At 40.4% G+C, this 26,182-nt stretch overlaps 1 protein-coding gene across 4 annotated transcripts in view; it reads right to left on the minus strand.

Moving 5' to 3' along the window:
• The window catches only part of MAST4 (microtubule associated serine/threonine kinase family member 4), a 627,450-nt gene that overhangs the window by 392,861 nt on the left and 208,407 nt on the right, over positions 1-26,182 (minus strand). For all 4 annotated transcript variants that reach the window (XM_066241988.1, XM_066242046.1, XM_066241987.1 and 1 more), the window contains exon 3: positions 9,708-9,832. In XM_066241988.1, coding sequence (XP_066098085.1) covers positions 9,708-9,832 — 125 coding nt within the window. The remainder of the gene's footprint in view (positions 1-9,707; positions 9,833-26,182) is intronic.

Raw genomic sequence — 26,182 nt, forward strand, 5'->3', positions numbered from 1 at the left:
CCTAGAAACCATTGTCTAATTTCTATGGTTTCTTGGTTTCTGTTGAGCTGCAGAATACTTTTAACAATAAAATAGCAAACAGGCCAGTGCTGATATTATACCATGAAGGCAACAGGACACCAGAAAGGACTAGCTATGTCACACCAGGAGTCCACCAGAATGGTACCATCCCAACAATCTGCCACTACACACAACCCAACCAAATCCTTGATATCCCAACTGTCCAACTAGTCTGGGCTCCAGAAAGCAGAGCAACAGGAGCTTCAGAAAACTACTGAAACTTGGAATCAAGACCACCTCAAATTTGTTCATAAACAACCATCACGTAAGTACTAAATGCATACGTGCACTGCCCTTGCTGCTAAAAAGACACTGAGGAGTAAGACAGCTGAGGGGCCAGTGCTTACCGCTCTACGGATCATTTCAGAAAGCTTGGTGAACAGGTTGGCCACTTCTGAAACAGGCCCACCAGTTGGGTAAGTGGGTAATAAGTGACTTAAATCACACACACACGGTATTGCAGTAATAATTTTTTCATTCCCCTCTATGATTGTAAACAATTAAAAGAGGGCATGCATCTCTTCTCTTTAAATCTCATAGAATATTTATGAGGAGCATTCATCTTACTCACTCTCAAATGCCTTTGATAACAAGAAGCCCACACTTGATCAGTCTGTCTAAGCACTCCCACGCAGAGAGCTGCTGCAGCAGGCACCCCAGCCTTCCCAGGAAGGACAATACATACAAAAGGCAATGAATATTTTTCTTTATTTTATTTTATTTTTTTCCAAAGTGAGAAGCAGGGGGAGGCAGACAGACTCTCACATGCACCTGACTGGGATCCACCCAGCATGCCCACCAGGAGGCGATGCTCTGCCCATCTGGGGCATTGCTCCGTGGCAATCAGAGCCATTCTAGCACCTGAGGTGGAGGCCATGGAGTCGTCCTCAGCGCCCAGGCCAACTTTGCTCCAATGGAGCCTTGGCTGCGGGAGGGGAAGAGAGAGACAGAGAGAAAGGAGAGGGGAAAGAGTGAAGAAGCCAATGGGCGCTTCTCCTGTGTGCCCTGGCCAGGAATCAAACTTGGGACTTCCACACGCCGGGCTGATGCTCTACCACTGAGCCAACTGGCCAGGGCCCATGAATATTTTTCAATCTTTGCAAAATATAAGGAAGAAACAACCAGGATACTAAGTTGTTTTTTTTTCCTTAAAAAAATTTTTTTATAAAGATTTTATTTATTCATTTGAGAGAGGATAGAGAGAGAGAAAGGGGGGGGAGAAAGGGAGAGGGAGAAGGGAGACACAAGGAGGGAGGAGCAGGAAGCATCAACTTTCATATGTGCCTTGACCGAGCAAGCCCAGGGTTCCAAACTGGGGACCTCAGCGTTCCAGGTTGACACTTTATCCACTGCGCCACCACAGGTCAGACCAGGATACTAAGTTTTAAGTGACTACTTCTGGGTGGAGTTTCATAAAAAAATATATCTCCCCCCAAATAAGTAGTTCTTTGTTTATTTATAGACATCTCAATGTACTTCACGTTTTCTGCTACTTATTCTCAAGGAAGCCAGCTACGCTTACAGTAAGGATGCACGCTTTGAGTACCTCTTCACAAAGGCACTATTTACATTATAGTAAGCATTTTATAGTTTGTTTTTAAGATGATCTTTGATTTACAGACTCATGTTATCCAGCTCTGTGGAAGGGCCCAGGTGAGCCTATAATAAGATTTATCTTCACGGATTAGGCCTGCCCTATAATAATCAGCTCAGGGCTCCCTATCGCTATTTTAGCACTGAGTTATGAAAATGCATCCCTTCACTATAAACAGAACCTAGCTCAGAGGGTAATAACTAGGAGATGTATTACTCCTGGAATACAAGCACCCCTGAGACTCTGATTATAATGTCCACAGCTGAAGGCACTATTTCACAATTGAGATTACTACTTTCCAGATGAAAAAAAAAAAATTTGAAGTGTGGAATAATGCCTTCAGCTATATACATTGTAATCACACTCAGCAACTCCTGTATCCCCAGAGCAGTAGAGGATACCCACAGTTAATATGGTAAACTGACTTAGGGAATAGAAGAAAGAAGTTATAAGAGGAAGCCAAGCATGGATAAGCCCAGTTTTATATTTGCTTTATCTGGGGACTTTGGCGCATAAGTTCAATGTGTTCAATTACCATATCAATATCACTAAAAATCAACAATATATGTAAAAAAAGATTATTTTTCACCTAACAAACTAGCAAAGTGACATGATTTATTTAGAAGACAATACTGACTGCTGGCCAGAGTATAGTGAGATGCACTTTCTCAATATATGGAAATATAAATTTGTAGAACATTCCAAGAAATAATTTAGCAAAAGTATGAAGTACATTCACATCCTTTACTATAGCAATCTCACTCCAAGAATGTACCTTGAAAAAATAATTAGAGGTGACAAGGACTTATTAAGAGCCTGCTCATCACCGTTATTTACAAGAGGAAAAACGTGAAAATAACCTAAAGGCTAAAAATAGTTTTACAGACTGTAAGAAATCCTTATGTTACGCAGCCTTTCAACTGAGTTATAATAGCTAAGGAGAAATGCTAATTCACAGTTGAATTCTGCAACTTTGGTTAAGCAATTTATCCAAGGGCATTCAAATTGTTCCTGCATCAATATTTAACAGGTACTCTTTCACTGTTAACTAATTGGACTTCGGCTCAGGTTTTTGTTTTTGAGCTATAAGGCTAATGAAGTATTGATATAATATTAAATGACTGCAAATAAAGTCTGTAGCCTAAATAAATGCTGACATTATGTCAGTACATTCTGAATGAATTAAAAAGGAAAAATGCACTTTTGCATACGTTTAGTGAATTTTCCCTGACTCTTCATAATGCATTTTTGCAAATGAAAAAGATGAATATTCATCAAGGCTCCCTGAATGTATTACAGTTTAAATAGTTTGGCTTTAATATTTATAGTACATCATGAAACATTATTTTTCCATTAAAAAAATGGATACAATGTCAAAAGAGGGCCACTGACGAAACATAAAAGTATACCACTTAACTTAATATTAAAAATTGAAAAACAATATTTAAAAGCACTCCCTCTCTTTAACAAAATTAACTGTTCAAGAAAGATTTCTTCCAGTTTGTTGGGTTGGTGAAATTTGAGTGAAAATGAAAAAAGAAACAGTTATGCCACCCCCATGCAAGGAGGTGAGGACAAAGAGGCTACTACCTGAAATAAAGTGATCGGAGAGAAAAGTGTCCCCCTTCTGATAGCACCGTCTCAGCTAAGCCTAGCTGACAAGTCCCAAGAGACATTTTCCCTACCCACCCCAGGGACACTACCGCCAGCCAGCATTTTTATGACAGGCACTGTGCAAAGTAGCACCCAGAGTTCATTCATGTAACCCCCACAATAATCTATGAAGGTTACTACAACCATTAGCTCTGCTTCACAGATGAAGAAACTGAGGCTCACACAGCTAACAAATAGAAACTAGAGTTGATCTCTTAACCACACTGCTTCTTCCCCTCATTTCCATCTTCCCTCTGAATTACTAGAGTTTAGTCCTGAACACAGTTAACACAGTGAACTGGTCTCTGGCTTGAAGAACAGCTTCTTTATTAGGCTAAATAATATAAACCTAAAAAGTTAATCACAGATTAAAACAACAACAAAAATAAACAGAAGTCCACTCTAGGACACTAAAATTGTACATAACAAAAATCCATTTGCTTATGCATTCAAGTCTTCTGTGAGCACCTACTATGTGCCAGGCACTATTCTAGGCCCTGAAGAAATGGCTGGGAAAACAAAAAATAGCTTCACCTCATAAAGTTTTCATTAGATATTAAGAGGTATGTACCGTATTTCCCCAGGTATAAGATGCTCCGATGTATAAGAGGCACCTTAATTTGGGGGCCCAAAATTTGAAAAAAATGTATTATATAATGTTACTGAACTCAAGTTTTATTCATCAGAAAATTCATACAACTCTTCATCACTGTCAAAACTCCCATCCATTAGCTTGTCCTCATCTGTGTCTGACGACGAATTACTGTCTTCAACAATGAGAGCAAAAACAAGCACAGGAAAGCGGGAAATGCAAGTAAGAACATCTACAATCACTGTATAAGACACACCCAGTTTTTAGACCCCAAATTTTTCAAAAAAATGTGTGTCTTAAACATAGGAAAATACAGTAATAAAATCAGCAAATTATGTAGTATATTCAAAGTAGATAAAGCTATGGAGAAAAATGAGTGAGCAATATTGGGGGGCGCATGCAGTGTGGGAAGAGTTTCAAACAGGATGGATGGTTAAGGAAAACCCTATTAGAAAGAATGTGACAAGCATGTTCACACAAACCATAAGCCTCGTGATTCAAATCACACAGAAAATCAGAGAAAAATACCGAAAACTAATTTTCACTGTGTTTCTGCCATCTATCTCTTACTCCAAAGTACAGAAAAAGTGGATGTTTCTTATGGCGACATACACCATTTCTAGACTTTAACCGTCAAGGTTCACTACCCTATTTTCCTACAGAAAAAAAAGTCACCACTGGTCCCGCTTTCGCCTCCTGAAATTTCCATCTCTCTTGCCAGAAAGCAGCATCTGTATCAATCCCCCTGCTTCTGAAGACTATGACTTCTTTGATAAACTGCCCATGTGTGTGGGGAGGGACAGAAAGATGGAGGGAGCAAATGGGGAAATGAGTTTTCCCCTCTTTAGATTAATGTATATGAAGTATATATCTGACACTTCATCAGCACTCCCGGCTGGTGTCCCAGCAGGCGGACACTGGCTGAGCATGTATTCTGCCAGCCACCAGGCTACTTAGGACGAATTGGCAACATGCCATTTATCTGAAATGCCCAATGTGTCTGAGAGAGGGAGCACAACTACATTTAGCATTGCCAAGGAAAACTAGATACTTTGGGCTAGGAATTAATCTCCTTCTTGAGAAGGTAGTTAGCATTACCTTCAAGCTTGCCTATGGCATTTAAATGACTATAGGTCATACATTCACTAAAATTTATACCAACCAAACCACAGGGCCTTCATTTATATCTTACTAACATATGAATACCTTTCAGCCATGGGGCCCTCATGTATATCTTAGTAACATATGAATATCTCTCGGGTTGAGGGTCTACACTTTTCTGTTGTGCTGAACAGAAATTCTGTTATATCATGTTGTAATGCTGTTATTTTGACATAAGCCGCTTTGATTCCTATTTTTCCAATTTTCCCACACTTGAACACATATTTCGCTTTAACTTCCTTCTTCAATGAATCAACATAATATTTAAACCAATGTGATTACAGGACTGCTTACAAGCAGATTAATAAAAATCTCCTTGAATGTGGACACTAAGCTCTTTATAATTTTGTCACCATATTTTCTAAGCAGCTGATGAAATTAAATGGGATTTGGCCCATTACATGGACTTTGAGGCTATCATAATTGTAGGATGCACATTGCACAGTAAAACCAAAGAGGTTTTGACGGATGATCTTATTAGGTCACCCATTACAGCACACAGAATCACACCATCACTCTCGCCTCACAACTAAAGAAATCTGTCGCTCTGTAGGAATAATTACTTGTTCTATCAATATTATTCACTGAATGCCTCCTACATGCAAGGCATTGTGCTAGAAGCAGTGAGGAGTAGAAAGCCAAATCAGACAGGTTTTCTGCCCTAAAGGAGCTTGCAATCTAGCAGGAGAATATTAGGCATAAACACAAAGCTCTTTTTAAAACAAAGGTGCACTGTGATTCATGCTAAGGAGAGTCAGGAGGAAGAAGGTTGACTTACAACTCACTCTAAGGTGAGTCGGGTGAACAGAGCTGCCAGGAGAAAGAATCAGAGCGAAGCATGTTCTATTCTAAAACATTCCTCCAGCCTGCCCTGTGGTGGTGCAGATAAAGCGTCAACCTGGAAAGCTGATAATGTTATGGTTCCCATTCCGTATGTCATTTTTGATGTTCTAAATAAAGCAGAGCCCGTCTTGTTAGAAAGAAAAAACAAACAACAACAAAAAATACAGAAAGCCAAGGTCGCCGGTTTGAAACCCTGGGCTTGCCTGGCCAAGGCACAGACAGAAAGCAACTACTATGAGTTGATGCTTTCTGCTTCTTCCCGTTGCCCTTCTCTCTCTTTCTCCTCTCCTCTCTCTAAATGTCAATAAATAAAAATTTAAAATAACTTTTGGAAAAAAAATAAATAAGATGTACTTCTAGAAACATCAGCTTGTTGAGAAGATAAAAGGGAAAAGAAGGAGGAGGGGAGAAAAAGAAAGTTTAATAGGTGTACATTTCCATCTATTGAGCAGCCCTCTCAAATCTCTTAGTTGTAATCAACAGAGACACTTTGGACATGACCCAATCCAAAAAACAAGTAACATGAGTACTTCCGCAAGGGGTATCAAAAGCAGATGTCATTCACAGGTCCCGAGGGACACAATGACATAAACGATGTGGCACAGAAACCTTGACCAATATGAGCAGAACGAGGAACTCGAAGTGCTCTGCCCGGCAGCTCTCCTCCAGCTGCTGCCACTGGTCCTACAACACAGGTCAGACAACAGAAGGCTTGGTCAAACAGCTCGCAGATAGTTTTCTTTGGACTACAATTAGAAACTAATGAAACTTCTGAGTTGAAAGGTATGGTGAGGGCTACTTTTTAAACCTTCACTGTCTAGTAGGAAATGGTTAATCAAGTCTGGCTTCTGTTTCCAAACTTACCCATAATATGTTAAGAATAGAAGTATTAATACTGCTAACATTTGAGACTTGTTATGTGGCAGGTACTATTTTAAGTTTGCTTGCTATGGTATTTTAGCATTTCCTCTAGTCTTAGAAACTATGAAACACTATGAAAACTTGCAGGATGGATAAGCTAAAAATTTAAGTGACACTTTAATAAGAATGTCATCAGACAGATTTTGGGAAGTACTCTTCTGTTTTCTATTAATGGTCTTCATTCTTTTTAAAGATTTTATTTATTGATTTTAGGAAGAGGAGAGAGAGAAGGGGGTTGGGAAGAGCAGGAAGCAACTCGTAGTAGTTGCTTCTTGTATGTGCTATGAAGGGCAAGCCTGGGGTTTTGAATCAGTGACTTCAGCATTCTAGGTTGACACTTTATCCACTGTGCCACCACAGGTCAGGTGAATCATCCTCATTTTTCTATCTAATTCCTAAATAACTTAAGTAAATAAGTTTATGTCTTTGAGTATATAACTATCACTATTAGATTATATATATATATATATATATATACACACACATACATATGTGTGTGTGTGTATGTGTGTATACACACATTACTTTGTGAAAATGTTTCTCTAATCAGAATAATTTTCTTGGCAATAAACACACAAGATTACTGTTTAAGTTAAGAATAATATTGCAGTGGTCCAAAAACCACTTCTGTTTTTTAAAAATCACTAATTGTGAGGAACTTTCCTTTTTCCTGAAAAAGTAAATGCTTATAGTAAAATAAACCTTTGCTAAAATTTCCCAAGAAGAAAAAGTAACTTTGAACTTGGAGCTGAGATGGAGGAAAATCTTATCATCACTTTAATTACACCTTTAAAATGAGCCCCAGAATTTTTATGAGAGGACAACAATGAATTTTTGGCTTAAAGATTACAGTCAATTTTAAGAAACTAAGTGACTTGCTAAGTTCCCACAGCTCCCTAAAGGCAAAAGCAGGACTATAAGCTAGACCAGGGGTCTCAAACTCGCGGCCCACCGAACAATTTTGTGCAGCCCGCAGACTAATCCACGAAGTTCAAAATATTTTGGATAAAATTAAGTAAGCCTAGGGGCCTACTTGTATTTTTCATTCCTCTAGCATCCTAGCTAGATATTAGCTTAGTTAACAGCAGTTGTGATGCGAACTACAGTTTCTGGTCGTTTTGTGACACTGAGTAAACTGCATGTACGATTGTGCTTGTTGTACTGATTTTTTTTTTGTTTTCAACTGCAGTGAGAAAAGTGTTGCGTAACAGTTGCCTTTTGTAGACTTAGTGCGGCCCGCCGAACGGCTGTGATCTTGCTCTGCGGCCAACATGCTGAGTTGAGTTTGAGACCCCTGAGCTAGACCTATATCACATCTATCTGCATTATTGAATGATTTCCAAATATCCAACATAATCTATTATCAATGCATAAAATTATAAAGCATCACAACGTACTGATTTACATATTATTTGTATCATCATCAGTAAAGGATGTTAAAAAATCCATTTCCCTACCATACCACCTTTACCACCAATGCAAAAATAACTTGCAAAACTTTTAGGCCAAAGGTTAAAGTCGAGAAGTAATGGATCCACTAGAAAACAAAATTCTGGTAAGGGTCATGGTTAAAATAAAGGTGGTCTTTGGAAAAAATACAAAAGAAGAAATGTAGAAGTCTGTGCTGCTAACAAATACACAAATATTTATACCATGTGCCAACTGGTAAATGTGGAGAAAGTGCTCGAGTTGAAATAATGGCCATTTTTAATTATTATAGAAAAGAAGGGTCCAGAAAAGAATCACCATTGACATGGAAATCTAGAAGAAATTTTTGATAAGAAGCATGTTTGCAAAGTCTGACAGTGTCTAACTCCTTGGAGAGAAAATACAAGAGAAAAGGTCTAACTGCAGGGGAGAAACTGGGCAACACCCTGACTGAAAAAAACATTAACTGCACAGAGAGGGCAGATGGGCCACATGTGGTGGCAGGTGGCATGCCCTAAGAGGACATGACATCACCCATGTCATATTCCGGCCTGGAATGCAAGAGCATAAATCTCACCACGAAGAAATATCAGGCATAGCAGACACATATAATATGAAAAATATGCCATTAAAAAACATGGGTAGGGCATGTAGTCTTCAAAAATATCGATGTCAAAAAGGCAAAAAAAATAATAAAGGCTATAAAAAAATTCCAGATTAAAGTAGACCACGTAGATAGGACAAATTCAATACATACTCTAGACTGGATTCTATATGAGAGAAGGGAAAATGCTATAAAAGATATTAATGAGCCAACAGATAAAATTAAAAGGCAGGTGGCAGAGTAGATAAAAGGCTTATGTCAGCCATAAATTTACTGGAGTTGATTGCTGTGATATATACAAGTTACTCCCAAACAGTTAAAAAACCTATGTGTGTCTATACATATATATGTGTACACACACAACCCATGTGCGTCTATACATATATATGTGTACACACGTAACCCATGTGCGTCTATACATACATATGTGTACACACGTGTATGTACAGACGGAGAGACAGCAATTGACAAAGCAAGTTGGGCAAGAGGTTAATAGTTGAATCTGTGTAAATGAGCAACTGGTATTCTATTATTTTCTTATTCTTGCTACTTTTCTGTTAGTTTGAAATTATTTGCAAATAAAAGTTTTTTTAAAGTGTAGGAACATTTTCTTTTGAGGGAAGAGAGCAGAGACAGAGCCAAGTTGACAGAAATACTTCAAATTGGCGGGGTGAAGGGGAGGCTTGGAAGAAAGCACATTGAAAGCAAGGAAGTTCACATTGCCAAATCTGTGCTTAATGTTAAATGTAAGTTTAAATCTAATTAAACTTGATAAAATTAAAACATCTCCTAGAGAGATGGCCAGACGGATCAAACCCAACCCACAGCAGACAGAGCCCAGAGATACTCACCAGGCTGGCTGTGAGCGAGGGCGCCGACTGTCCCAAGGCCTGGCTGCGCATGCGCACGAGGTTGGATGTCTCCGCGGAGGCTGACCAGGCCTGTCCCGCCAAGGGGTTTGGAAGGAGGTACCTCCCTGTTGGGGTTAAAGAGAAGACAATGTAAGTGGCAGGCAGAACAGTTGCACTTCCATGGCATTGACAGATCCCTTCTTGTCCATCTTTCTAAATTAATTCTGCCATAATTACATTTACCAATAGCAACAAGAGGCAAATTGTTTTTTATTAAGCCAAGAGGTCCAGTGGCAAGTTCTGACCTGATTTCCCACATAAACCCAAGAAAACCTCTTCACATCCAGTATCTGTAGCTTTACTCTAGGGCAGAATGAAGTTGTTGTTTTTTTTACAGAGACAGAGAGAGAAAGTCAGAGAGAGGGATAGACAGGGACAGACAGACAGGAACGGAGAGATAAGAAGGATCAATCATTAGTTTTTCGTTGCGCATTGCGACACATTAGTTGTTCATTGATTGCTTTCTTATATGTGCCTTGACTGCGGGCCTTCAGCAGACCGAGTAATCCCTTGCTCAAGCCAGCAACCTTGGGTCCAAGCTGGTGAGCTTTTTGCTAAAACCAGATGAGCCTGCACTCAAGCTGGTGACCTCAGGGTCTCGATCCTGGGTCCTCCACATCCCAGTCCGATGCTCTATCCACTGCGCCACCGCCTGGTCAGGCAGAATTAAGTCTCTTGTTAGTATTTCTGCCTATTCCATGGGGAGGTAATGAGAATATATATAAATACACAGAGCAATATCAGCATCTTAGAATAAACGTGTGCATTTACAAACGCACTTTTAAAATGTCTAATATGGAAAGTGATCTAGGATTCATCTGGAAAAGCGTCTACAAAGTGAAGATCATGACCAACAAAAGGAAGGGTCAGAATTCTTTCAAGGTGAAAAGGGGCTGGTGCCTGTGTCTCCCAGCTTCTCTCTCTCAAGCACTGGCTGGTCATCCAACCACGTCCACAGAACACATAATTGTATCCATTTGCATAAATCAGGACATCAATGTCACTCGAGCTTCACTGAGCCATTTACATCAGCCTGAACTCTAATATATGTGTGTGCCTCTGAAAGTCAAACAGCTGAACCAATTCACACTGTATTACTTCCTTAGTACATGGGCTAAACTAGTTATTAATATGCAAGAAATAAGGCTCTTTGACTTCAGGAAGTTAGGATGGACATGAATATTCACATAGTAATGCTGCTCAGTTAAAGCAGAGGCCATGTTTGATTTTTATCTGCTTTGCCCCATTGCTATCACAATGACTGGCCATGGTAAGTGCTTATTAAATATTTGTTGAATGATGAAAGAACCAGTGAGCACTTCTTTCCCAGAAAACTTGGGGGGACAATGAAAGATGGCAGGTAACCCACAGAATGCCATCTAAGGGGGACTCTAGCTTTGTGCCTCTCGGAATCAGGAGGGATTACAACCACATATGTGGCCAGTGGCTCTGAAGGAGAGATGACATTTGTTCCTTAGATTTTTCCCAACAGATATGCTCCTTATAAAAGAGCCCCACTCTCTTACCTATGGCATACACTTCACAAGCATATCCCACTGGTTAATACTGTTGCACTATATTAACTAGTTGACTATTAGTGTCCATGCTAACTCGCTAGCAGCACTTCCAAAGTATAGGAGCTAGGGGCAGCTCCCATCAAGTCTCCATGTTGAGAAGTCTAATGCTTTAGTACGAGTGCTTTCAGAAATATATATTTTTTCATTGCAAAGGGAAAATGGTCCCTTATTTTGCCAAAATCGCTTTTCACTCTCCTATTATATAATGAAAGCACAGACTCTAGAGAAAACTAGATCAACTTTTGAGATATTGATCTATAGCTCAATGACACCAGGGAAGGAAGTTAGTCAACCTCTCCTGGTCTTGATTTTTCCATCTCTAAAATAGGGATAGAATAGATGATAGGTCTGACCACGTAAAGTTATTGAGGGGAATATAATACTTTATAAGTAAAGCACTCTGTCAATGTTAGCTATTTAGCCATAAAAGTAGTAAAAATAAAAATCTTTTTTTTTTTTGCTTGGATTCTTGTCACTCAATGGTAGAAAATGTAAATATATATAAAGAAAAGAAATCACCTACCATCACACCAGAGAAATCCACCATAAACATTTCAGTGATTTTCTTCCAAATTTTCTAACTGCAACCTCTATTTTCTAGCAAAATTGATTTTGGCACATGCTCCCCTCAACACCACATCATAGGTTATGACCTTTGCTAAGCAAAAAAATGGAGCAAGTCAATTGAAGCATAAACCCTATCATTAAAAATTCAGATATAATTATACTCTGTGGTTCTGGTCACCATCTCAAAAACATGCAGATATATTTTGTGCAGGATATGTTACATTTAAAGTCTAGAAATTTTATTTTTCCTTGCCTTATTTTGAAACATGAACTAAAAACTGGACTAAAATAGGCTTTGGGAAATCTCCAAACAAATAGGAAAAACTATTGAACAATATTACAATAAAGGACAGTATTTCTTAAAAACTGTTGTTATGTCTGGCAGGGAAAATGGGGACTAGTGTAAGGTCGGTGGATAATGGGGGATGGTCACTTGGGGAACTCAGACCCGCGAACTTTGGCTAGGACCACCCACAACCAAGTGAGCCAAAAGGAGGCTTCACAGGAACCTTTTGGAAAAAAGCGATCGTCTGCCAGCCAGTGGGATTTCACCACGTCATGTTAGCTCCACTTCCCTGGAGGGACCCTTTAAATATCTCCCACGCGGTTTAATCTTTGCAACTTCCCTGGCCTTCATCTCCTCCATCTTTCTTTCTTCGGGGCCAGGGAACCTTGCCAGGCGGGATGCGCGCTCTGTACTCAATAAAGCCGTTTGCTATTCCACACTTTGTGGCTCTGGCCTCTTTCTTCCTTCTTGGCGGGGAAAAATACCTTACAACTAGGTCCAGGGAGAAAGATGCTATAATATTTTGTTGTTCTAAAAATTATCTGCAGGGCATAATGGAAGTTTAAAGAATTAAGTTTTCCTAAGAACTATATGATTCCATATGTAGGTGGGACATAAAAAAATGAGACTCAGGGACATGGGCAAGAGTGTGGTGGTTACAGTGGGGGAGGAGAAAGGGGGGAGGAGGGAAAGGGTCAGTCAGTGGAACTGCAGTCAAGCCAGCTCATCTGCTAGGTGGCCATTATCAATCAGAGTTAGATTTCTACCCTACCACAGAGACTGGCAGACAGAGACCCTACCTGGTGGCCAGAACAAAGAGTAAATTTTTTGGCAGCCTTGAGTTTTCTCAAGCAGGCACTTTAAAGACACTAGGATTGCTCTGGCCAGATAGCTTGGTTGGTTAGAGCAGTGGTCCCCAACCTCTTTCGGGCCACAGACTGGTTTAATGTCAGAAAATATTTTCACAGACCGGCCTTTAGGGTGGGATGGATAAATGTATCATGTGACTGAGACAAGCATCAAGAGTGAGTCTTAGTTGGATGTAACAGAGGGAATCTGGTCATTTTTAAAAAATAAAACATCGCTCAGACTTAAATATAAATAAAACAGAAATAATGTAAATTATTTATTCTTTCTCTGCGGACTGGTACCAAATGGCCCACGGACCGGTACTGGTCCGCAGTCCGGGGGTTGGGGACCACTGGGTTAGAGCACCGTCCCAATATGCAGAGGTTGCTGGTTTGATCCCCAGTCAGGGCACATACAGAAACAGATTGATGCTTCTTTCTCTCTCTCTTCTCCCAACCCCCTTCCTCTCTCTCTAAAATCAATAAATAAATTTTAAAAGAAAATAAAAGAATAATATGAAGAAGCTAGGGTCATCCTGAGGATATAGCCTTGAGCTGTTAAAAACTTTGCAAGTGTTTGGTCAAGGCTGAGCCCAGCTGGAGTTAGGCAAGAAGAGACTCTGTGAATCTTGAATTCTTTTGTGACTTAACAGATCCTAACCCAAAGGGAGCCGTTTTGTGTTCAATAATTGATTAGTTGTTTTGTTTGTTTTCTTGTTTCTTTTAAAGAGAGGGGAGGGACAGGAAGCATCAATCTGCAGTTGCTTCTCACTTGTGTCTTGACAGGGTAAGCCCGGGGTTTTCGAACCAGTGACCTCAGCACTCCAGGATGCTTTATCCACCACGCCACCGCAGGTCAGCCTTGATAAGTTTTAGAACTGAGTTAGAAATACGTTCTTGAACTTAGCCAACTTAACAAGACATAAAAGTCGTTGCCAGTAACAGTAAAAATTAATTGCTGTAGTTATGGTTGACTCTAGAGTCAGACTGCTGAGTGACAAGTCTGTCCCCAAAACTGATTCCATAACATATTCATGGACTTCTCCAGGCCTCAGGCTCCTCAGCTGTAAAATAGGGATAAACTTACCGAGTGGCTGAAAATCAAAAATAGGAAATATATTATATAAGGAATATTTTAATACCTGCAAAGTCTAAAACAAGAAGTACAAAGGGCTACCCAACACACAATGAATTATAAGGTGAGCAAGAAATAAGATTTTGTTAAGCCACTGAAAAAAATAATTGAATGAGGAATCATGTATCTACATATATGATGAAATGTTTACAATTCTATTGCAGGTTGCATTTTAAATGTCATTACTCTTGTGTGAGCCTGTCCTTAGGAATCATTTGGATGTTACAAATTGGAGGGTCTGTTAGCACAACACATGGGATATTTTATTCCTGCCTAGACCCCCATTAGTGTTAATAGGGAGAAGAAGACAACAGATGGATTGAAGGCAGTCATTAGGAGGCACTAACACTGTGCCATAGTTGGTAGTGATTACATCAAACTTTATATAAATTCCCTTTCTGATGACTACCAAGAGCTTCTAAAAAGTGTGTTGCTGTTGTATTCATGCATCATTTGCTGCCCACAATTTAAGAAAATTAGCATCTGTCAACTGCAGTATTCAGCTGCAGAGGGTGGAAATTAATGGATAATACCATTCCCAATGTGCTGTATGAGAGGTGAGCTTGCCCAGCAATCTGGCTATGGTTTAACACTGAGCGTAGCTTGCCGCTACAATCGGAACTTTGATCAGGTCTATGCGTTTTGGAAACACATTTCTAAAATTCCAGTATGTTCATTGAAACATTCCTTAAATATTTTCTACCGACATAACAAGAAATTGAGAGGCAATAATAGAGGACTGTATTAAAGCTGGAACCTGTTAGCCAGCATGGTGCAAGAGCCTGTCAGGTGTGGGTGATTAGAATGGGCTTTTATTCTGGATATTGTTACTGTTTTGGTCGCAGAGCCTCCACTTACCAGAGTGGGAAGACCCAGAACCTTTGAAGGTTATACATTAAAAAGAGCAAATTACTGAGCCCAGACCCAGACTGTGCCTTGGTTCTATCTCAGCTGCCTGTGGTCTCTATCCTGATATGTGTTTTCCTTTGTTTCCATCCTGAATTCCAAGAAACAAAATGCAAGAGCTCCATAAACACCTGCTTTCAAACATGAGCTACGTCCATGCCTTCATGGCACCCCCAAAGCTTGAAGACAAAAATATCAGGTCAGCAATATTTTTAGCAGAATGGCTATATAAAGAATTAAATATAGCCTCTGGAGGCATACTTTACCATCAAGGAGTAATGGTACCTGACTAGATTTAAAAGCTTCCAGTAAAAAAAAGTTCCATATCACCTGGAGTGCACCATAGATTTAGCAGTCAGTCCACAGTCTCACATTTTGGGTTATTTCCCTTAGAGTACAAACAGGACATCAAAGGGAAAAATAAGCACCAGTGACTATATCACAAAGCAGCCTTCGAATAAGGCTTCTGGTGCTCAGTTATGCATAGGACTCGGAAAAGGTCTGTTTATGCCTCTGAGGCACCAACCAGGAACAAAGGGGGAGCTGAAGAGGCCCATGTTGCTCCCTGGGGTTTTGAGGAGGTGCAGGAGCCGCATATGGGAGGGAAGGAGAATGGGATAGCATTACAGAGGCCCAGGGCCTGGGGACAAATGGAACAATGGGAAGCTAGCAGTGTACTGGAACCAGGAGCAGAAGGATGGAGTCACATGCTCACATCTCTTACCCTAAATCTTTACCTTTTGACTACCAGGCTGCTGCTAACCTGAGTAGATACTGAAGCTCTCCCAGTAGCCCCCAGAAAGTTCACGAAAGTGGGAGGAGGGCTATTCCCGGTATTTTACCCTCCCCACTGCCTACTGAAACTTCCTTGCTTAATTTCACTTCTAAGTATTCACACAAAAGAGTTGAAAGCAGTGACATCAACAGCTATTTGTACACTATATTCATAGCGGCATTATTCACAATAGCCAAAGGGCAGGAACAGCCCCAGTGTCCGCTGATGGATGAATGGATAAACAAAATGTGGTATATACAATGGAATATGATCCGGCCTTTAAAAGGGAGGAAATTCTGACACATGCTACAACACGCTAAATAAAATAAGTCAAAGCCTTTGAGACAAATATTGCATGATTCCACTTACAGGAGGTTCCTGGAATAGTCAAATTCATTGAGACAGAAGGGATAAGTATATACTGGGGGCTGGGTAGGGGAATGAGGACTTAGTGTTTCATTAACGGGTATCGGGTTTCAGTTCGAGATGATGAAAAGTTCTAGAGACTGGTAGTGGTGACTGCATGTCCCTGCGTCAGACACTGAACAATGGGTAAAATGGCAAGTTTTGTTATGTATACTTTACCAAGCCCCCCACCCCCCACCACACACAAAACCACCTTCCCTTGCTCAGCCAAAAACACTGTACCTTCCAAAGGAAAAAATCCTGGGGTGTTTTATTGTCCAAAAGGACTTATCCACATTAAACTACATCGGCACCTGCTTTTACAAATCACACTTAATAACTTAAGCCCTTTGAATCATTTATACATCAGAGGTACTGTGTGCTTTAAGAGCCCTCCATGGAGAAAGGTTAAAGAGTGTGGTAAGTCACTGGCTGGCTCTGGGTAGAACCCATGAGTCAGCAGCCATCGCCCTCAAGTGTGCTCCATCATTATCAAGATATTCCTCTTCCATGCCCCATTGCTCACTCCTAAACACTGGTTCCCTCATCATCACGACTGTCACACCCTCAGGCAATGGTAGCCTCCCTTTATCCATCTTCAGCTGTGCTGCTACCACACAGAGACGAGTTCCTTTCATCTTCCCTCTCACATGGGCAACTGACTTCCAATTTCTTGTCCCCGCTGCAAAAGAATAACTATACCTAGACAGCATCAATAATGTTGCTGAATCATTCTTCTTAATGACATAAATAAATATAATTTGAGAAACCAACAGACCTATGACCAGTGAGTGACGAAGTTCACTAATTCCTATACTGAGCTGCCTATTCTAGCCTTCCCCTTCCCCCAAAAAAAGAAAAATGGGCTGTGTTTATTCCCACAAGAACAGTCCAAAGCATAACTTTGCCCTAAAGACCTTGAAGTGAACAGTGCCTACTAGCCGGGGAATCTCCAATTCACAAGGAAACCAAAAGCTGAAGGGAGAGGTAGGTAGTCAGTACACGGTGATGCCAAAGGGGCCTCCAGATGTGAGTCAAGTTTAGGGCCCTATGCAGCAGTCTCTAAACTCCACCAGTTTTACACAAGACTCAGATCCACCAGACATGCCCAATTTCACTTATCAGCAGCATTCTCTACTTAACATAGAATGGCAAGGCAACATTACTAACCACAAGGGCCAGGTGACAAAATTAGGGGGACACTTTAAAAGGAATCTTATTGCAAGCAAAGCAGAGCAGATAGCAGAAGATAATATGGGGCAAGCTCAGACTGATTGGGGACATTGCAAATATTTCAAGTTACTAAATCCCAATTCCATACTGTGAGAGAGCTGGGGACTGTGGAAAAGTAACCCACATGTCTACACTACAGAAATCAAAGCCTTTGGACAAACCATGATGCTAGGGAGCAGCATCTCAAGCTGTCCCTGCCACTGTCGCCTGCAGCTGCAGATTTAAATAAAAAATAACTTCCGGTGTGGGTGATGTGGAAAGCTGAATAACTTCCAGTGTGGGTGATGTGGAAAGCTGATTCAAAGGAGCAGTGGGCTTTTCACCCTCAGATACAGAGGGCCACACTGTTACCCCTGCCATTTTATGATAAAAAGGCAAAAATGCCAACATACCATATATTTTTATTCTTTTTAAATTTTTATTAATTTTAATTTATTGTGTTAACATGGATTCAAGTGTCCCACTGAATATAACACCCTCACCCCTCCACTCCTGTGTCCCTATTTACACCCCTTTGCCCCCCTCCCCCAGCTTCCCTCTGAGATTTCCTGTTCTGTTATCTGTACCTATGTGTTATGTATAGATAATTTCACTAATCCCTTCACCTTCTCTGATCCCATCCCTCATCCCCCTTCCCTCTGACTGCTGTCTCTCTGCTCCCTGTGACCCCGCCTCTGCCTCTATTCCGTTCCTCAGTTCACTCTGTTCATTAGATTCCACATATAAGTGAGACCATATGATATTTGTCTTTCTCTGCCTGGCTTATTTCACTTCACATAATAATCTCCAGGTCCATCCATGCCATCGCAAAAGGTAAGATTTCCTTCATTTTCATGGCTGCACAGTATTCCATTTGTATATGTACCACAGCTTTTTCATCTACTCGTCCACTAACAAATCCTTGGGCTGTTTTCAGATCTTGGCTACTGTAAACAATGCTGCAATAAACAAGGGAGTGCACATTTTCTTTTGAATCAGTGATTTGGTATTAGAATATATTCCTAAAAGTGGGATAGCTGGGTCAAGAGGCAGTTCCATTTTTAATTTTTTGAGGAATCTCCATACTGTTCTCCACAGTGGCTGCACCACTCTGCATTCCCACTAGCAGTGTAGGAGGGTTCCCCTTTCTCCACACCCTCACCAGCACTTACTGTGTGTTGATTTGTTAATGAGTGCCATTCTGACGGGTGTGAGGTGGTATTTCATTGTATTTTTAATTTGTATTTCTCTGATGATTAGTGATGTTGAACATTTTTTCATATGCCTATTGGCCATCTGTATGTCCTCTTTGGATAAGGGTTGATTCAGTTCTTTTACCCATTTTTAAATTGGATTGTTTACCTTCCTGGTGATGAGTTTTAGAAGTTCTTAATAAATTTGGTTAATAACTCCTTATCAAACGTATTGGTGAATACATTCTCCCATTGTGTGGGTTGTCTTTTTATTTTGTTCATGGTGTCTTTTGCTGTGCAAAAGCTTTTTAGTTTGATATAGTCCCATTTATTTATTTTGTCCTTTATTTCACTTGCCTGTGGAGATAAATCACAAAAATATTGCTATGAGAGATATTGGAGAGTTTACTGCCTATGTTTTCTTTCAAGATGTTTATAGTTTTGTGACTTACATTTAAGTCTTTTATCCATTTTGAGTTTATTCTTATGAATGGTGTAAGTTGGTGGTCTAGTTTCATTTCTTTGCATGTACCTGTCCAATTTTCCCAACAGCATTTGTTGAAGAGGCTGTCTTTACTCCATTGTATGCTCTTACCTCCTTTGTCAAATATCAGTTGATCATAAAGACACCAACACACTATACCTGTTTAAAGGGATACAATTCAAATCCACACTTACAGAAAAATTTGGCTTTTCCTTTCTTTTGTTTTCCCTCAACTCAGTCTTCAAGTAGAAATATTTTCTCGCATCCAAGGACAGTACCACTCTAACTAAAATTCTAATAAGGAAAGATGTTAGGGTCAAATGAGTTTGTACATGGAATGGAGCTTAGGAAACTTCAACGTTGCTATTATTATAATAGCTGCCTTTCAGTGTACCAGCACCTAGCAAAATTTCCCACTTTTCAATGAGACCCAGCCTTGGGCAGCAACTTCCTGATGCATCTAGACCACTAAGGTAGTCTCCCTTCAGATGGTGATTCTTTGGATTTAACAATCCTACCAAAACAAAACATAGTACTTTAGCCATAAGCTTTAGACCAAAGGCTAATGTGATAAGTTCAAATTGATTTTTGAGGAAGTATTAAATAGAGCCTACTCTAATCAGAAGACAGTAACAAGAGTCGGATACCAAGCACTACTGCTTTGAATGTCTAAGTGAGGGCACGCAGAAGCCGGCTGGTGGCGGTATCTAAGCGACGCTGGGCGCAGGTCAGAGTTAACATCTGCAATCTGGCTTCCTCCATCCGTGTATTGAAATATAATTCAGGAGAATGAATTGCTAGACATGTCCAACCCCCTTGGGAAATGACAGATATTGATGAATGCTGTTGGGAAGATATATGGAAGGAAACAGCAAATAAATAGGACCATTTTTTCTCAGAGTCAGTTGCAGATAAGGGGAGCAGCTGTTAAACTCCTTGTCAGCTCCCTGTTCTCTCTTCCTCTTTCTCCTACCTCTCCCCTGCCTGTCTCTTCTACGTCTCTCTAAAACCTCCCCGAGGACTGGTACCTTGCCCTCTTCAAAATAAGGATCAAGTGGGCAAGAGACATCTTCTCCCCTGTCACACTCTGATTCGGCCCAGTGGGGGTGGCTGTGAGGCCTAATTCAGAATGTAAACGAAGAGCCTATCCTACCATCTGGAAAGTAGAAGGTCAACTTTTTATCCCCTTGACTTTCCATATAGCTCAACAACTCTTCTTGGCAAGGGCACTCCTTCTCAGTGTCATCCTCAGACTGGATCAAATCCTCTCTAGCATGGGGCACTTCAGGGATAACTGGTTCTCATTCATTTAGCAAACAGACTTGGAAGCATCAAGTGGGAAACCAGTCAGACACGGGTTTGCATCCTGGGTTCACCAGTATTAGCTAGGTCAGGAATGGCCAACATACGGCCCACGGGCCGGATCCAGCCCGCGTAATGAGTTTATGCGGCCCGCGATTAAATTTTTAATATTTTCCGCTACTTTAAAATCTCAGCTACTCAGAAGCGGAAGCATCTTTGATTATTGGAAATTGAGATATTTAAGAAGATAGTGATACGCGGAAAAGAATTCTGCGTGTGACTAATCTATGGTTAATTTCCAATAATTGGTCGAATGGATTCGTGATACATCTTTATTTTTTTAAAAAATTCCATTATAAAAATTTACAACTCTTGTACTCATCTGTACTCAATATGAACTGTTTGACGTTTAGCAGTGATGTGAAACCCACATTCTTTTAGGTGGAATTTGCCAGTGCGCATCCAAGGTCAAACAATTTGTTAGTTTTGTGGTCAAGTGTGCTGAATCAAGTGGCATTGTAGCATAGACAATAGCTATAGTTGATAACTGAAAATGTGTCCAGGCTGTTTGTAAAACGAAATAATTGTTTTGTGATATAACCCCTTCAAGCTTATTCTGTTAATTAAATATTGTTTTGATTGACTGTGATACAGTTTGAATATTTATATGGTTTGTAATTAAATTTTTATTACAATATATTTTTACTAAAATAATATTGTATACTATATTAAAATTTTTTTCACTCACATTTATTCATAAACACATTACATAATAAATTTTTTTTTACTTAAATGACTCGTTTTTGTATTTAACATTTTTTAATTTTAATACTTCGTCCAGCCCGTGAAAAATATTTTCTTTCTAATCTGGCCCGGGGGCAAAAACTGTTGGCCACACCTGAGCTAGGGAACCCTGGATAAGTTACTTTCCCCTCTCTGAGCTTCCATTTTCACACCTCTAATGATGATACTAGGGATAACACATGTCAAGTGCCCTGTAGTGTTTTGAGCACACAGTTTGTGTTCGGTGGTGGTTCAGGTCCCCCTCCGGGATGCTTTACCCATTGTAAAGCCAGTATCCATGGCCACCATCACAGCCGCCTGGCCCATGCAGGTTCGCATTAGATTCGGACAGTCGGTAATGAAACAATGGAGCCAAGAACTGGTGGACCCTCATCTTTAATCCTAGCTTGCACCCGGCGGGCAAGTAACAACACACACTGGGCTCCAATACCCACTCGTTCAGTGCTCACAAAGCTACTGACTTATCCAAGTTTCCTAGAATCAAAGATTTCTAGCTCACCAGACTTATTCACCTCTGTTCCCCATCTCCTTCCTTCTCCCTGCACAAACTCTGCACAAACTGGCTTCTCCCTCAGCACTCCACCATCTTGGCTGCTTCTCCTGGCCTCCTCCATGTGGCCTTTCTCTGCTCTGCTCTCTAATGCTAATCTCAGGAACCGAGAGAGCAAGCTCCCGGTCTGCCCCCATTTTATATTGTAGAAATCAAAACTTTTAAGCCAATATACAAACAAGGAAGTCTCTGATACAAAGTCACTTATCTGAGGCATGATGGGATTGCACCACCCCACATCAAAAAGGATGGGAAAGGCTTAGTCTCAAAACCAAGCTCCAGGCTACAAGGATCCTGCCTGTCCACAGCCCATCCCCAACACACATTAACATCACCTGGGTGATGGACATCCACGTGGGCAGTGCCATCTTTAACAAAGTGAGCATAATATATTTTATCTGCCCAACACTCATTAAATCCACAACCAGGGGTGCTACTAGCCTCCCCTTCCCACATCATATCATCTGTCTCTATGCGGCAGGTGCACAGAGTGCTGTTTATTTCAGTACACAACGTGCTATTCTACCTTGTAAGTTCTGGGTCCACTGGGACCGCCTCTCATCAGTACTTGCAGCCCTATATCACACCCTGTACACAGAACCGACTGACCGTTTACAGAATCACATACTTGTGTCTGTGTGCATTAAAGTTCCACTCTGTCTCTCATTTATATTTCTCCCAGGGTTCATATTTCTTCCATTTTTTGTTTTTCACACTGCCTGGAAGAGTATTCAATTTTGGCCCAACTGTTTGTTTTATAAGAATAACAATAATGAAAAGCACTCAGCAGCCTGAAACTTGATAGAGAGAACACCACACCACTTCTGGCTTTGATTTTTCTCTTCTAAACCCCATTTCTGAAAGAGTCCAACACCTCCACAAAACACTGTGGATTTTCAAAGTAAGCTCGTTTATTCTCCATATTCCAGAGAACAAGTTTTATTTAACATCTCACTTTCTGGAGAAATTATAAATCCTACTCAATAATACCTTTTTGCATACTAAGATACTTTCACTGACATACCCACATGTCACTGACAGTCCTGAGATGCTAAACATTTCTGACAACTGCCCTACAGCCAAACAGGTATGACAGAGGCCAAGGAAGAGCAGAAGATCGGGAGGTTTACAAGAGAAACAAAAGAACAAAGGCAGCCACAGAGTGGACAGAATACCTTTCGTATTTAAATAGAAGTTCCTAGACAAGTCCAAATTTCCCAACAAGTTCTCTATTTTTATAAGGAAACACTTATATAAAATTGAATTCACATACCAGTGTACCATGTTTCCCCGAAAATAAGACAGTGTCTTATATTAATTTTTGCTCCTAAAGATGCGCTAGGTCTTATTTTCAGGGGATGTCTTATTTTTCCATGAACAAGAATTCACATTTATTGTTGAACAAAAAAATCAACATTTATTAATATACTGTAGTCATGTCATCACAAACAGCAGCATAACCAGCCAAACTCTGAATTCCATCAAGAATTTCTTGTGACTCTATTTCCATGTATAACAATCTACTCTGTTTCCCCGAAAATAAGGCAGTGTCTGATATCAATTTTTGCTCCTAAAAATGCGCTGGGTCTTATTTTCAGGGGAGGCCTTATATTTCTAAGCTTGAAAAATATTGCACAAGGTCTTATTTTCAGAGGATGTCTTATTTTCAGGGAAACAGGATAGTTCCATATGTATTTATTTGGAACAATTTCTAGCTCCATGCTGGTTTTTATTCCAAACAGATTTTAAATTCTTCTTCCTCAGTAACATTGTCTATGTAGATCCTGTAAAGAATCTAATATTTTTGCCCTGGCTGGTTGGCTCGCAGTAGAGCATTGGCCCAGCATGTGGAAGTCCTGGGTTCAATTCCCAGTCAAGGCACACAGGAGAAGTGCCCATAAGCTTCTCCACCCTTCCCCCTCTCCTTCTTCTCTAACTCTCTCTTCCCCTCCCACAGACAAGGCTCCACTGGAACAAAGTTGGCCTGGGCGCTGAGGACGGCTCCATGGCCTCCACCTCAGGCACTAGAATGTCTCTGGCCTCAAAGGAGCAACACCATGGATGGGCAGAGCATCGCCCCCTGGTGGGCATGCCGGGTGGATCCCAGTTGGGTGCATGCGGGAGTCTGTCTGACTGCCTCCCCACTTCTAACTTCGAAAAAATACAAAAAGAAAAAAAGAGTCTAATATTTTTGTCTTAAGAAATGTTTTTTGATACTGATTACTGAATAAGCAAAGAATCTAGAACAGAACTATAAAATATTTCCTCAAAAATATTGTGTAGTTGATTGCCTCCAGTGCCTCCAAGTTGTAATTTGTTAAGGGGCTCGATTTTGGAGGTAAGAGATGGTGATCAGGGACTAGAAAGCTAATGTTAACTCTACGTGGTTTAAAAGCAACAGGATTTAGGAGCCACTGTTATCCCAACCGCAACCCTAGTCTCTGAAACAAATTCTAACAAATCACTAAGTGCTTTACAAAGCATAACAGAACATTGCTCGTGTTTTTAAGAAAAGAAAACTCAAAGCCAAGATTAGCATCATGATTGCCTCAGCACTGCTTGGAAATTAATGACCAGTGTAGGGTTGGAATTCAACCTTTCCATTTCTGGTCTATTATTAAGCCACTGACTTCTTCTGAAACCTCAGATGACATTAGGCAGCCACAAAGTCCAGGGTCGGTGTCTGTTTTAACGTAACAGTATCAGCAGGCTACCTAACGTTCCTCCTTTAGAGAATTTAGCCATGCTTATGGGAATCAGCGTGCTGTAGTGCTAAGGTGGGGGAGTAGCCAACTGGGGATTCCAGTCCCCTCTAAATGGTCATCTCTCAAAATTCAGAATCTGATCGTTTTTTTTCTCACCATTCCATTAAATGCATTTAGTCTCCTATTGTTTGAATCCACAGAGAGCACTATGACTACTGAAGGCACGGCAGTGGGGCTTCGGCACTTGCCGAAGTGTCCATCATGTATCAGATCTGCCCAGGGTCATCTGCAAGGATGGTCCTGTCTCCAAGGTGACTAAACAGCTATAGGAGAACCATAATTAAGAAAAGGATGGTGTACTAACATTTATGCTAGGCACTCTGACTTCCTGCCTATCTTACCATGCATATACCTATGAGACAACATGTCTGACAGTGCCTACGTACAGAACCGTTTCAGTATTTATGACAGTGGCCAGATTTCACCAATAAAAATAGAGGATGCCTAAACAAACTTGAATTCAAATAAATTTTAATACATATGCCTCAAGTATTACATAAGACATAAGTATACTAAAAATCTGAAATTAAATTTTAATCGGATGTCAAGTATTTTATATGGCAACACTATTTTTTCCCTATTTTTTTTATTGTTATTGCAGTTGACATACTATATTATATTAGTTTCAGGTGTACAACATAGTGATTAGACATTTATATAGCTTATGAAGTGATCACCCCAACAAGTCCAGTACCCGTCTGACCCCACACACAGTCCTCACACTGTCATTGACTATATTCCCGATACTGCACTCCACATCCCTGTGACCGCCTTTATAACTGGCAATGTGTACATCTCTAACCCTCCCTCTTTCCACCCATCCCCCAAACCTCCTCCCATCTGGCAACTATCAAAGTGTTCTCTGTATCTATGAGTTTGTTTGTTTTGTTTATTTATTGTGTTCATTAGATCCCACAAATAAGTGAAATCATATGGTGTTCGCCTCTGTCTGCCTTACTTCACTTAGCATCGCACCCTCCAGGTTACATGGCAGTACTATTTACCGAGCACTTAGTGTTTGCAATGCAGGGGCTTTGCTTTCAGGATAGAAGGAAAAGGTACTTAAAGAATTTATAAACTAGTAAAAGGGATGATAGATACATAAGTTGTTAAAAGTGATCCATCCTGCAATAAGAGAACAATATAAGGTGGCACAGGGCTAGAAAGAGTGAAAGCATTTCTGTGAAAAATCAGCAAAAGTAATATGAAAGTGTTTGTGTGATAAGGTGCCAAAGAATTGTAAAACTTAGTATTGGCAACGCCATTTATTTATTTATTTATTTATTTATTTATTTATTTATTTAATTCATTTTAGAGAGAGGAGACAGAGAGAGAGAGAAGAGGGGGAGGAGCAGGAAGCATCAACTCCCATATGTGCCTGGACCAGGCAAGCCCGGGGTTTTGAACTGGTGACCTCCGCATTCTAGGTTGTCGGTTTACCCACTGCGCCACCACAGGTCAGGCCGGCAACACCATTTTAAAGAGGAGCAGTCAGGCTTCTTGCTCCCTCCTTCCTGTGGAGAGTGGAGGGAGAAGAATGCAGGAGCTTCCTGGCTTACAAGGACAACTGGGTCAGATAAGTCATAATTTAACTACAGAGCAAGGA

This window comes from Saccopteryx bilineata, chromosome 1 (genome assembly GCF_036850765.1).
Source record: "Saccopteryx bilineata isolate mSacBil1 chromosome 1, mSacBil1_pri_phased_curated, whole genome shotgun sequence".
Lineage (NCBI taxonomy): Eukaryota > Metazoa > Chordata > Mammalia > Chiroptera > Emballonuridae > Saccopteryx > Saccopteryx bilineata.